We start from the raw sequence: 14,849 nt of genomic DNA, 5'->3' as shown, positions 1-14,849 counted from the left end.
TTACAGTTACTAGTTACCTGTCCAAAATTAAAATCAGTAACTTTTGGATTACCCAAACTCAGTAACGTAATCTGATTACACTTTGTTACTTTTAGATTACTTTCCCCCTAAGAGGCATTAGAAGAATACAAAAATGTATGTTACCAATTGAACGACATCTATTGCAGGATAAATCAATGTTAAAGTTTACATACTGTAGCTGGCCATATATATGGATGTTACATTTTGCTTCTTCTAACCCATCGCTTTTTATTATTATTGATCTCCAATAATAAGACTTGGAAATATGGATGTATAGATTAACCACATTTTTTTACCTGAGCATGACCCCAAAACTATGGACTTATTAGCCAGCCCTACTCTGTTGTTTATGATTTTGTTGTCATGGAGGACTGAATGGGCTCATTGATTGAAAAACATGAGCCCAATCCGTTTAAAAATAAATGCTGCGCTCATGGAATGGCATGCTTGCAGGATAAATCAATGTTAAAGTTTACATATCTGGCCATATATGGATGTTGCATGTTACTTTATGGTTTGGTTATGTAGGCTTCTTCTAACCCATTGCTTTCTACTACATATAATAATACAATACAATTATATCTTTACATTAAAAACCAAAGTCTATCAGAATTCCAGTCATTCCAATAAATGTTATACCCCTTGATCTTCAAGAATAAAACTTGGAAATATGGAAGTATAGATTAGCCAAATTGTTTTACCTGAGCATGACCCCAAAACGAAGGACTTATTAGCCAGCCCTACTCTGTTGTTTATGGTTATGTTGTCATGGAGGACTGATTGGGCTCATTATTTTGAGTTGAAAAATAAATTCTGCTCTAATGGAATGGCATGCTTTGAGCACTACTGAAAAGTGCTATTGACGTAAAAAATGTATGCCATATTCTGCATTTGCTATAGGCCTATTGTTTCAATAACAAAATGTTTCAATAACAAAACGGCTGCCCCGCCTCTGTTTTGGGAAAAAGCTGAGGGATGGGCCTCGAAAAATGTAACCGCTCAGATTAATAGACAGAGATATGGATGCAAAGGCTATACAGGCTATACAGTGTTTGTTTACATTTACTTTGTTTACAAACGTTGGGGTAAAACAAGCTTATATGTTGGGTTCTCATAGAGTGTGACAGTTGAACTAAACTCATCAGGCATTTATAAGTTATATTCTTCAAGAATAAATGGATGTATATATCATTTATAAGTCCAAAAATGGATGTAGCGTCTACAGATTGCTCCTTTAAGTCTATCAAAAGTGTGCGAGTTTGAGAATGTGTCCATCAGGCCAATGGATTTTTAAAATGTTATATCAGCATGAATTAGACAGAGTAATAGAAGCAAGACTTGGGATGGGATCCACACTATGCAGCTGCTACAAGAGCGCATTTTCACTGGCTGTCAACTGGTTTCAAAAACAATGATTGATAGGCAGGTTAAACTTCTTGAATTCAACCATTATTGGGTTCAAATATGCATTTAGATTTGTGAACAGCCATCCACAACAACCACAATCCATAAGGTGCAAATAGCTAAATGAGAGAGCAGCAGTGTGATTCACATCAATGCACTATGTAGATATCAATAATAAGTGATATCTCTATCGCCGTAGACTACACCACTGCTGTCATCCTTACCTCCAAGCGTTTATTCAAGTTGGATAGTCGCACCATTGGAAGACAGCTTGGACTGTAGCCTACAAAAGTCCATTCCTGCTCTTTTCCCGAAATCCATCAAACACATTTGGTGTGTCGTCATAGGGGTCTCTGACCTCTGGTCAGACTCGCTCAGGTGGAACAAACATAAATTTGTATATTTTTTCAATGCCGATTTGAATGTCATTGAGAAAACAGAGAAGTGTCAAAGTTTTTTTTTGTAAACATCCTTTTTGAATTTAAAAGTAATCCTCGAAATAATCATCTACTTTTTCAAAAGCATTTGTAATCTGATTACAATATTTTTGCTGGTAACATAACGGATTACAGTTAGTTTTTTTGCAATCCCTTACATGTAACGGCTCAGATTACATGTAATCGTTACTCCCCAACCCTGTTAATAGGTAGCTAAATCACACTGGTAAGCAAAGAGTGAGAATAATGTGAAAATGACTATAGACTGCCCTCTGGTGGACAGATGTGAAAGCGTAACACATTATCAGCCCAACAGTGGCAGAGACTTTGTGTCTAAGTCCCAAATGGCATCCTATTCCCTACATAGCACACTACTTTTGACCTATATAGTGCCCATATAAAAAAGTAGTGCACTATACAGGGAATAGGGTGCCGTTTGGAACCTTCCTTCCCAGTTCTCACCGATAGCGTAGACGTGGGGCGGCAGGGTGCCCAGGGACCTCCCATGGTACTGTTTAATGGTCTCTGGAGCATAGAGCTTTGGGATGTCATAGTAGGGGTTCACTGCTATCAGGATATTAGCTACAAACGTCTGGGAGAAAAACAAAGACAAGTCAGAAATACTCTAGTACACATGTAGGAATCTGTTTTTAGTGAGACGCTGTACTTTAAAATTCATATCAAATGCTTTTGGAGCGTACACTTGTGTTGACATAACACCCTGTTTTTTCTCAGTGACCTAAGAAAACACTTGAGTCCCATCACTGCTAAAAGGAATTGTCACTTCGTAGGACAAAGCAGGCAGTTTCTCACTGCAACCACTAGATGCCACCTGTTGGAAAACAAGTGTCCCACCGGTCTGTTCTCCGCACCTGCTGGCATTCACATCCCCCTGCCTCCCCCCTGTCACTTCAGAGGACCTAATTAAGTTCAGTGGGGAACAGGATAGCACTCCCTGGCTCTGTTCTGCTCCCTGGCTGATTATAGAGGTCACCCGAGCCTGGGGTGGACACAGGGGCCAGCAGGGAGAGTGACGACAAGAGCTAGCTGTGTGTATGTGCCTCCCTCCCAGCAGACACCTGACAGGCAGCCCTGAGTGACAATGACAAGCCCATCACGCCTGTCACACTGGGAAGCAGGGAGGGAGGGGACCCACCACAACACATACAGTACAGTAGGCACAGAGAGACTGAAGTGACATGGCTTTAGCATGATAATGAGTGGGTGTTCTATCGAACTCACTCATGCTGGTTCAACCTGTGGCCTGTTTACCATGGTACACAGCTGTTTAAACCAGATTGATGAGGCAGACAGCAGGATATAGCTATGTCTGTTATAAAGTACTTACATAAATTCTGTCTTTACTATACCGCACACGGACGTTGTTCAAGAGAGTGGCTTCATTCAAGTACATTAAAGAACCTGAAAAACAACAGATCTGAAGTTAAGCCAGACTAATCACAACTGTCAAAAGAAGAAGATGGATCAAAATGGAAAACACATGAGAACAAAATGGAACAAAATGGAATTCCTCAATCCTCAGGGGAATCATTTGCGTTGGGCAACAGTTTCAGGGTTGTAATTTAGTTCATAACTTCATATAGTGCTGTAAAAACACTTAGGTGTCAGTTAGGGTAGCTTTATGAGATGGTGAGAAACAAAAACCTTGTGGAGACTGAAGACTTTTGGTAAAACAAACTCACAGTTGTCTTCCACATGTTTGTTGACATCATCCTCAGCCGGAAACACTTGGTTGAGCTGGGCCGTAAAGCTCTGGTAAAACAAGATGGAGGTGACAGATGATCAACTAGTCTGTTGTACTTTTAGCATGCCACTATGCTGACACTAGGCTGTTCTCTTTGTTGAAGAGTGGGCAACTACATCAAGTTCACGTGGCTTAGAACATTAAACAATATCCAAAGGAGAGAGAAAGGAGAACATTTTAATAATTAAGTATATTTGGATTCCAATCAATGTGCTTGCTTTTAATGATATAAGTCAGGAGTCTTTTCAAGTCTGTCAATGTGTTATTTTTGCACTCCCAATGAGCTACTAAAAATACTGACTGTTCAGATGCCATTGCTTCAATCAAACAGAACCAACAGCAGGATGAGGGCCTGGCGTACGCAGCAGTAAGAGACACATCAGGGGACAATTCATTATTTGGAGAGAGGCAGAAAGAGGATCTGGGAGCTAGCTAGAGAGGTGCGGTGGTGGCTGGCTAGAAGCTCTCCCATGGTCGTTCGTCAGCACCTCCACTGCAGAGTACAGCCACCACGCCATATTCACTACAGTTATCAGTACACATACATGGCCCAGGAAAAACAATACAGCTAGACAAGTGTTGTGAGGCTGGAGCTACTCTGGCGTTAGTAGGGTGTGTGTGTTTGTTACTCATAGCACGTGTTTAGGGTAAACACTATGGGTTATTTCAGAATCCTAAACACGTCTCAAAGCACATTGCGATTTCAAGTTAGCGTGACAGAAAACCAAAGGGGTAGTCTGGCTGATGAGTTTTACCTCTCTCCCTCCCTCCCTCCCTCCCTCCCTCCCTCCCAGGGAGCTTGAAAGAAAACACAGTCACATGCTTCTGATTTTTCACATGTGTTAAAAGTCCAAACTAAGGGGGGCAGGTAAGTCCAAGCTACAAAGAAATACATAGTTTATCCCAAAGTTAACTAATCCAACGTAATGGGATTTTGATTAAAGCATTTACGGGATATACATCCATGTTTATAGAATTATGAACAAACATACAGTAAGTTCTCTTCTGCACTACTAGGCTAACCAAAGTTAGTGAAAGCTCGCTGGCTTCCAGGAGACATTCTCCTGGCCAGCCCCTATAACACAACACCAGCTAAAAGCCTTCTGCCATTTTACCTTACCACTCCACAAGTGATTCAGACATTACACTAGGGAAAAATGAACATGTTTAACAAATATTTGAGAAGTTTGTGTGGGGAACACATGTGGGTTGACATAAGACCTTAGACTACTAAGTGGGTCTGATAGGCTGAGATGTGTAGCTAGCTAGAACAAACCAGACACAGTGGATACGTCCCAAAAGGCACCCTATTCCCTACATAGTGCACTACTTTTGACCACTGCCCTAACCGCTGGTCAAAAGTAATGCACTATGTAGGGAAAAGGGTGACATATGGGATGCAGTCAGCCAGAGCCTGCTCCCTCCTGTGGGCCATGGGGCACTGTTGGCCCCAGCTCCCTCCTCTGGGCCTTGAGGCACTGTTGGCCCCAGCTCCCTCCTCTGGGCCTTGAGGCACTGTTGGCCCCAGCTCCCTCCTCTGGGCCTTGAGGCACTGTTGGCCCCAGCTCCCTCCTCTGGGTCATAGGGTCCTGTTGTTTGCTCTCAGCCCCCTCCTGTAGGCCATAGGGCCCTGTTGTTTGCTCTCAGCTCCCTCCTGTGGGCCATAGGGCCCTGTTGCTTGCTCTCAGCTCCCTCCTGTGGGCCATAGGGCCCTGTTGTTTGCTCTCAGCTCCCTCCTGTGGGCCATAGGGCCCTGTTGGCCCCAGCTCACTCCTGTGGGCCTTGGGGCCCTGTTGGCCTCAGCTCCCTCCTGTGGGCCCTGTTGGCCTCACCTCCCTCCTGTGGGCCATGGGGCCCGGATGGCCTCAGCTCCCTCCTGTATGCCCTGTTGGCCTCAGCTCCCTCCTGTGGGCCATAGTGCCCGGTTGGCCTCTGCTGGGCCAGCAATTTAGGCCGTGTCTCAAATGGCACTCTAGTCCATCACCCTCTTCCATGTAGAGCACTACTTTTGAAAGTATTGCACTATATAGGGAGTAGGTTGCTATTTGGGATGCGGCCTTAGTCTCTCCAAATAAAGAGGCACAGCAAGAGGGATTTAAAATCTCAAGGTTGAAAAAGCCAAGCTGACATACAGTTAGTTCATTCTTTCCTGCAATAGCCCCAAACTGGCAGGATTTTATAGCACTGAGCCATGTGAGGTGACTGAAGTTTAGAGGAGCGGGAGAGGGAGAGAAGGAAGGGGAGGAGGATGACGCAATGCCCCCTGAATTTAAACACATCCCTCCCCCCTCGGTCTCTTGCTCTTTCACCGACACCAAGGCAGAGTGAAACAGTGCAGAAACTGTCAGCGTCCCAAATGGCACCCTATTCCCTTTATAGTGCAATATTTTCAACCAGGACTCACAGGGCTCCGGTCTAAAGTAGTGTACTGTATAGGGAATAGGGTATAGGGAATAGGGTGCCATTGGGGACGCAGTCCCAGTCAGGAACACATTACCTAATGCTGTGGGCCACAGAGTCTGCCATTGTGGCTAAAGCTGTGAGTGTGACGTGGTGTCATGCACCGAGCAACACCTCTCTCCTGAAGTCCCCCTACAGGGATCTGCCAGGCTGCGTATGCCGCTGCTGCTATGAGCGGGCTGGGTGACAAGGGAGCTCACCGTACACTGGCACAAACTGGCTGCTGCTGGACAGAACACACATTGTGCCCCTCAGACTCCGTGTTAAGGCCCAGAACTGGCCATAAGGGCCGGAGAATGGACACATCCGTTACGCGCACACAGCTTCCTTCATAATAAAGGATCTGACAGAGTCCCATGCTTTATGGGCCGGATGTAAATACACTAAGTGAACAGATTGTTTGAGGAGGACGTTCAGCTGATGACAGAGCCACACAAGAAAGCATGAGCTACCATAGAAACTGGGTTTGGCTAACATCAAAAACTTTGCACAGAGTGTAACACATGATCTAGCCTAGTGGAAAAGTGAAATAGCAGTGACTGGTGGCTTCTATGGGAAAGCCAACTTGACCTCAGATACTGGGGCTTCATTTTGTACCGGTGTCGGAAGTTACCCTCTGTCGGGTTTCATGTATAGGGCGCCCTCTGTCGGGTATCAAGTATAGGGCGCCCGCTGTAGCTTTTCTAGAATGAGAGCTACTTTAAAAAAATTAAACACGTCGCAAGCTACATTTTTTTTTTTCTAGCTTTCAAATAGGCACATTCTTCTCTTCTCTCCCCATGGGTCCTTATTGTACAAGAGAAAGTAGTCTGTCAATATACTTGGTAAAAGAATGGTTAATAAACAACTAAGTTGGACCTTTAAAATGTGATCCCCCATAAAATGATATGTTTAATATTTTCCTAAATGATGTTCTCAGTTTTATTTTCCTGGTTTTAGATTTGTTTTCGTTTTTCCACTCTTAAAATTACAATTGTTCACAAAGAAAAAACAAAGTGGATGTTCTGCGTCAACAGTGAAGAGGCAACCCCGGGATGCTGGCCTTCTAAGCAGAGTTCCTCTGTCCTGTGTCTGTGTGCTTTTGCCCATCTTAATATTTTCTTTTTATTGTCCAGTCTGAGATATGGCTTTTTCCTTGCAACTTTGCCTAGAAGGCCAGCATCCCGGGGTTGCCTCTTCACTGTTGACGTTGAGACTGGTGTTTTGCGGGTACTATTTAATGAAGCTGCCAGTTGAGGACTTGTGAGCATCTGTTTCTCAAACTAGACACTCTAATATACTTGTCCTCTTTCTCAGTTGTGCACCGGGGCCTCCCACTCCTCTTTCTATTGTGGTTAGAGCCAGTCTGAATCTAGTTGGTGATCCCTGATCTGCAGGGTACCATCTGAAGGGTACCGTCTACAGGGTACCGTCTACAGGGTACCGTCTGCAGGGTACCATCTGCAGCCCTCAAACGCAACTCTGGACCTCGAAAACCAGTTCCACTGCTTTTTTTAAATTGTTCCCCCTCTAATCAGGGACTGATTTAGGTTGCAATTAATTATTAGGTAGAACAGAAAACCATCAGGTTCCGGACTTCGTAGGGTAAGAGTTGAGCACCCTTGATCTATAGTGTACCATCTAAAAACTGCCTCTTGGAGTTTTTAAAGTAGATGTTTCACTGGTGGCCTCCACACCACACCATTATGTCAATTCTCTGGGTGGAAAATATTAGTGATCATGGACGTCTGTTTTTGAACATGCGTGTGTGATCACCCACCTTTTGCCCCTGTTTCAGCGGCTCGATGGTCAAGCTGTCTGCTCCTATGTCCACTATGGTCCCCAGCTGGAACCCATCTCCTGGGTGGGGCGCCCACACCGGCTTCCCATCCTCCATGACACTACAAGACAAGAGGACAGACACATGGGGCCATTAGAGGCTGGTTCCTTTCCTAAAGCCATCAAACAGTTATCACATTTAATTCACACAACAACCAAAAAAATCCTTTATCCCCAAGGGGCAATTAGCCTACAATGTTATTACAAAATGTACAGGCTAGCACTACACATATTAAGACAATAGATCAAACAAAACTGTGTATGGAATGGTTAATACTCCCAGTATGCTTAAAATTGAATAGCCTATATTTCTAAATTCTATTTTCAGGGTGTTTGCTTAATTTCATCACTGGCACTAGACTTATACCCAAATGGCACCCTATTCCTTTTATAGTGAACTACTTTTGCCCGGGGCATTTGGGGTGCACACTAATTGTAGAGTATTTGTAGCCTACCCTAAGCAGATGAGCAGCACACCAGCAGATTCAGGTTAAACACATTCTCCTGGGCCTTGCTGTGGCCAGGTCTCCAATAATCATGTTGTTGAGTCCAACCACCAGCTGATCCTGTTACTGTGGTGAGATTACAATACAGTAGAATGAGCAGCCTAACAACCCCTCAGGGAAATCTGCAGACACCCCAGGCTGTTGTGATCCATAAAAAACACAAATCGCCTAAAGGGACGACAGACAGGCCACAAACTACTTCAATGTGTAGGCCTAAGTCTGGGCCAAAACAACTCTGACGTAATACCCCATAGAGCAGCGTTTCCCAAACTCGGTCCTGGGGACCCCAAGGGATGCATGTTTAGTTGTTTTGCCCTTGCACTAAACAATATTTTGTTCTTGCTTGATACCGCCCTAGTCCGCTGTACCTGCGCCAAAACTCTGCAAATTACCCATCCTATAGCTTGTTCTCCATCTTCTTTTTAAATAGTGAGCCAACATGTTTTCAGCACTTCTATTTCCCTGACGGATCAAAACTAGCTTCCTCATGCTCTCTTGTTTCTCTGCAGCAGACATATAGTGAGCCATATGTTTGGAACATTAAATCGGAATATAAATCGCAGTATCAAATCGCAATACATATCGTATCGGCACCTAAGTATCTTAAGGAGCCTGGCAATTCTCAGCCGTAACATTAGCGACACACTGGAGCCGGATGCCCACATTAAAGTTTCTCCAATTCAGAGTTTGTTCTAGATAGGGGTCTGTTGACCGAGAATTGAGACACAAATCTGTAGAGTTTGTCCAGGTCCCAGGACCTTAGGTTGTCCGGACTCCTAGACCTTAGTGCTGCTTTTGACACCATCGATCACCACATTCTTTTGGAGTTAGATCTTATCTGTCAGAAAGATATCAGTTTGTCTCTGTGGATGGTTTGTCCTCTGACAAATCAACTGTACGTTTCAGTGTTCCTCAAGGCTTTGTTTTAGGACCACTATTGTTTACACTATATATTTCTTGGTGATGTAATTCGGAAACATAAATGTTAACTTTCACTGCTATGCGGACAATACACAGCTGTACATTTCGATGAAACCCCAAAATTGCCCTCCCTGGAAGACTGTGTTTTAGACATAAGGAAGTGGATGGTGGCAAATGTTTTACTTTTAAACTCAAAACAGAGTTGCTAGTTCTAGGTCCCAAGAAAAAAAGAGATCTTCTGTTGGATCTGACAATTAATCTTGATGGTTGTACAGTCATCTCAAATAAACCTGAAGGACCTCGGCGTTACTCTGGACCCTGATTTCTCTTTTGACAAACATATCAAGACTATTTCAAGGACAGTTTTTTCCATCTTTGTAACATTGCAAAAATATGAAACTTTCTGCCCAAAAAATGATGCATAAAAATTAATCCATGCTTTTGTCACTTCTAGATTAGACTACTGCAATACTCTACTTTCCGGCTACCCGGATAAAGCACTAAATAAACTTCAGTTAGTGCTAAACATGGCTGCTAGAAACTAGAACCAAAAAAATGTGATCATATTGCTCCTCTACATTGGCTTCCTGTTAAGGCTAGGGCTGATTTCAAGGTTTTACTGCTAACCTACAAAGCATGACATGGGCTTGCTCCTACCCATCGCTCCGATTTGGTTCTGCCGTACATACCTACACATACACTACGGTCACAAGATGCAGGCCTCCTTACTGTCCCTGGAATTTCTAAGCAAAGAGCTGGAGGCAGGGCTTTCTCCTATAGAGCTCCATTTTTATGGAGTGGTCTGCCGATCCATGTGAGAGACGCAGACTCGGTCTCGACATTTAAGTCTTTATTGAAGACTCATCTCTTCAGTAGGTCTTATGACTGAGTGTAGTCTGGCCCAGGAGTGTGAAGGTGAACGGAAAGGCACTGGAGCGACGAACCACCCTTGCTGTCTCTGCCTGGCCGGTTCCCCTCTCCTCACCGGGATTCTCTGCCCCTAACACTATTTTGGGACTGAGTCACTGGCTTTCTGGTGCTCTTCCACCCCGTCCCTAGGAGGGGTGCGTCACTTGAGTGGGTTGAATCACTAACGTGATCTTCCTGTCCGGGTTTGGTGCCCCCCTCGGGTTCGTGCCGTGGGGGAGCTCTTCGTGGGCTATACTCGGCCTTGTCTCAGGGTATTAAGTTGGTGGTTGAAGATATCCCTCTAGTGGTGTGGGGGCTGTGCTTTGGCAAAGTGGGTGGGGTTATATCCTGCCTAGTTGGCCCTGTCCGGGGGTATCATCGAATGGGGCCATAGTATCTCCTGACCCCTCCTGTCTCAGCCTCCAGTATTTATGCTGCAATAGTTTGTATCAGGGGCAGGGTCTGTTATATCTGGAGTATTTCTCCTGTCTTATCCAGTGTCCTGTGTGAATTTAAGTATGCTCCCTCTAATTCTCTCCCTCCCGAAGGATCTGAGCCCTGGCCTCATGCCTCAGGACTACCTGGCCTGATGACTCCTTGCTGTCCCCAGTCCACCTGGTCATGCTCCTGCTCCAGTATCAACTGTTCTGCCTGCGGCTATGGAACCCTGACCTGTTCACCGGACGTGCTACCTCATCCCGGATCTGCTGTTTTCGACTCTCTCAACCACACCTGTGGTCTCAAACTCTGAATGCTGGGCTATGAAAAGCCAACTGACATTTACTCCTGAGGTGCTGACCTGTTGCACCCGCTACAACCATTGATTATTATTTGACTCTGCTGACCATCTATGCTTCACTTGAGTGCCTCAGAGCCTGGTTACTATCTAGATTTCTTCCTAGGTTCCTGCTTTTCTAGGGAGTTTTTCCCTGCCACTGTGCTTCTACATCTGCATTGCTTGCTGTTTGGGGTTTTAGGCTGGGTTTCTGTATAGCACTTTGTGACGTCGGCTGACGTAAAAAATGGCTTTATAAATACATTTGATTGATTGATTGACACAGCCTGGGTTCAAGGGTGATTCTCAATGCTCAATTATCAATTATTCAGGTCAAGCTTTGGGAATCACTTACTATACACCACAATCGCCTTATTCTTTCCCCACACAAACGCGCCACATTAAAATACAGGGGCCACTGACACTCAAATAACTATGCTCATATTAAAAGCAAACAAACTCAATGAGTGAAATGTCAGACTAAGCCTAGTTTGTTCAGTAACTCCACAGGGGTTTTCCCTCGTGTGAAACAATGGAATAGCTAGGGCCTGATCAACTTGGCACTGACAATGAGCATTAGTACAGACTGTGTTTCCAGAATTGACAAACTAATAGGCCTGGTTGTGTTTAAGCTACTTTCACATCACTAAGGGGTGTGCTGATCCTATTAACCTACTAAAAAGGGTGAGATCATAAATAATAATGGAACATATTTTCTTGTTACAAGCAGAGGAAAACTAGTAAAGCCAACCAAATGATGTCTCGGCCTATTCACAATGTTACTGGCCACAAGAACAAACGATACAAGTAGTCTACATGGGTGCTTGCCTGCAATCTTAAAGTTAATTTTGGCTGGTAATCAAAGTGGAACAAACTTCATTAAGCTGGAGAGTTTTGAATGTGGACCGACAATCATAATAACCTCTATAACAATTCAGCACTGTACCAAGAGCTGACAGGGTCTTTGCTATTCACATCACCCTAAAATAAGTCAAATTCAATAATACCCCAAATATCACATCATCCATTCAAACATGGAACTCTCCATGCCTCAGCAGCATAGAAGGCTCTCACTAAGATTCCAGGAATGTCCCTTTATCCAATTTGGTGTAGCAAAAGCATAGGTCAAAGGTTGCTAGTAACTTATTGGCTGGGCTGTACATTTTATTTTATTTTTTATTATTTTTTTAAAAAAAAAATCACCTGCCAATGTAAGTACTACACGTCACATCCTCATTCTGAAGTGTAATTCCATCTGAATATACTATCAAATCAAGGTTTATTGGTCACGTACACAGACTTGCAGAAGTTATCGCAGGTGCAGCGAAATGCTTGTGTTTCTAGTTCCAACAGTGCAGTAATACAAAACAATACACACATAATCCAAAAAGTAAAAATAAAGAAATTAAGACATTTCAGAACGAGCAATGTCAGAGAGCATTAGTGAGGTCGGGCACTGATGTTGGCCGATTAGGCTTGGCTCTGTGGTAGTGAAACTCATGCAAAACGCATGACTCCAATATTAGCAGGCAGTGTTTAGACTGTCCACTTTGAAGTGCTAAGACAGAGTGGCTATATAAGGAATGGAACATATATGAACAGGGCCTGCTACCATTATAACCTATACAGCTGTCAGATGTGGGCGTTAACAAGCAAGAACTGAGATGGAAAGATAATGGTGTAGAAAGGTCAAGAGGAGCTATTTTCATATAGAGGGAGGGGATTCTATACGTAATGCAAAGATGGGAGAACTATAAGGCCAATAGGAGCTGTTCATGTACATACAAGGATGCACTATATGTGCTATGTAAAGACGGGAAAAACTATAAAGTCAGAACTCTGTGATTAGAGAATTTTGTATTTTCCATGGAAGGGCTCGGCTCTGTTACGTTTGTAATAAAGTCTAAATTGAATTCACAAGTTCATGTATCTGTGCAAATATCTGATTTTCCACAACAGCTCGCAGTCTGCGTTCCAAATCATCCCAAAGGTGTTCGATGGGGTTGAGGTTAGGGCTCTGTGCAGGCCAGTCAAGTTCTTCAACACATCTCAACAAACCATTTCTGTATGGACCTCGCTTTGTGCACGGGGACATTGTCATGCTGAAACAGGAAGGGGCCTTCCCTAAACTGTTGGCACAAAGTTGGAAGCACAGAATCGTCTAGAATGTAATTGTCTGCTGTAGCGTTAAGATTTCCCTTCACTGGAACTAAGGGACCTAGCACAAACCATGAAAAACAGCCCCAGACCATTATTCCAACTTTACAGATGACACTATGCATTGGGTAAGGTAGCATTCTCCTGGCATCAGCCAAACCCAGAATTGTCCGTCAGACTGCCAGATGGTGAAGCGTGATTCATCACTCCAGAGAATGCGTTTCCACTCCTCCAGAGTCCAATGGTTGCGAGCTTTACACCACTCCGGCCGACACTTGGCATTGCGCATGGTGATCTTAGGCTTGTGTGCGGCTGCTCGGCTGACGTTGCTTCGAGGCAGTTTGGGACTCTGTAGTGAGTGTTGCAACCGAGGACAGACGATTTTTACGTGCTACATCACTTGGCGGTCCCGTTCTATGAGCTTGTGTGGCCCACCATATCACGGCATGAAAGTTGTTGCTCCTCGACGTTTCTACTTCACAACAGTACTTACAGTTGACCGGGGGAGCTCTAGCAGGGCATAAATTTGACAAACTCACTTGTTGGAAATGTGGCATCCTATGACGGTGCTACATTGAAAATCACTGAGCTCTTAAGTAGGGCCATTCTACTGTCAATGTTTGTCTATGGAGATTGCATGGCTGTGGAATGCTTTTGACACCTTGTAGAGTTCATGCACTGACAAATTGAGGCTGTTCTGAGGGCAAAAGGGGTTCAACTCAATATCAGGAAGGTGTTCTTAATGTTTTGTACACTCAAAATATAATGGTGTGTATAGACAGTATGAATACTATATGAATAGAAAAGGTGTGTAAAGCAGTAGTTATACTGTATTTGATGAGTCATGACTAGAATACAGTGTATACATATGAAGTGATCAAACAGTATGAACATTATTAAAAGTGACCAGTGTTTAATGACTATGTACATAGGGCAGTAGTCTCTAAGGATAGAGTACCGGGTAGAGTACCGGGTAGAGTACCGGGTGTTAGCCAGCTAATAACAGTGACTAAGGTTCAGGGCAGGGTACTGGGCGGAGGCCGCTAGTGGTGACTAGGAGGCCGGCGGAGGCTGGCTAGCAGCTAGTGGTGACTGTTTACTAGGTATTCGCTATTATCTGTCCATAATATCTCGCTACACCTGGCCAATAACGGTACGGCACCTGGCTAACGTGACTCTGACCAGTCTCTATTGAGGAGTGGGAAGTATTCCCGATACTAAGACATGTGACATCAGTACTGATAATGCAGGATTATTTGAATTAGTGTGTCAAAGCATCATTCCTGAAAACACATCATGAACAGTGGATGCTGCTGAGGGGAGAAAGGCTCATAATAATGGCTGGAACGGAGGCAAATGGAATGGCATCAAACCATGTGTTTGACATATTTGATGCCACTCCTCCCCAATTAAGGTGCCACCAACCTCCTGTGGATCAGGATATGAGGTCAATACTCAAAATCCCTCCTGGCTTCCTGATGACACGTTCACGGGTCGCTTATCAGATTAACCCAGTTAGATATTACCTTAGGACATTTCCATTCCGTCATTCAAGGTGTGGTGGTCTTAGTTCAGTTGAAACTGAATGCAATCCAGTTTGCATTTCAAGATGACTAGAAGAGCTACTATTACTAGGCCACAAGTAAATATTTGGATGCAAACAAACAGTGTGCCCA

At 44.0% G+C, this 14,849-nt stretch overlaps 1 protein-coding gene across 6 annotated transcripts in view; it reads right to left on the bottom strand.

Annotated features, from left to right (window-relative positions):
* The window catches only part of LOC106571274 (unconventional myosin-VI), a 126,072-nt gene that overhangs the window by 80,589 nt on the left and 30,634 nt on the right, over positions 1 to 14,849 (bottom strand). For 5 of the 6 annotated variants that reach the window (XM_045695626.2, XM_082961709.1, XM_082961711.1 and 2 more), the window contains exons 2-5: positions 7,847 to 7,967; positions 3,566 to 3,635; positions 3,211 to 3,284; positions 2,325 to 2,454 (exon numbers count right to left, since the gene is read on the bottom strand). In XM_045695626.2, the coding sequence (XP_045551582.1) occupies positions 2,325 to 2,454; positions 3,211 to 3,284; positions 3,566 to 3,635; positions 7,847 to 7,963 (391 nt within the window). In that variant the 5' untranslated portion in view covers positions 7,964 to 7,967. Of the gene's footprint in view, positions 1 to 2,324; positions 2,455 to 3,210; positions 3,285 to 3,565; positions 3,636 to 7,846; positions 7,968 to 8,360; positions 8,478 to 14,849 lie in introns of all 6 variants that reach the window. The other variant, XM_082961710.1, reaches the window with a different exon arrangement.

The sequence above is a fragment of the Salmo salar genome, chromosome 15 (genome assembly GCF_965601325.2).
Source record: "Salmo salar chromosome 15, fSalSal1, whole genome shotgun sequence".
In the NCBI taxonomy this organism is placed as follows: domain Eukaryota; kingdom Metazoa; phylum Chordata; class Actinopteri; order Salmoniformes; family Salmonidae; genus Salmo; species Salmo salar.
Note: the sequence above shows the minus strand (reverse complement) of the source record. Positions and strands in the feature narration are given on the sequence as shown.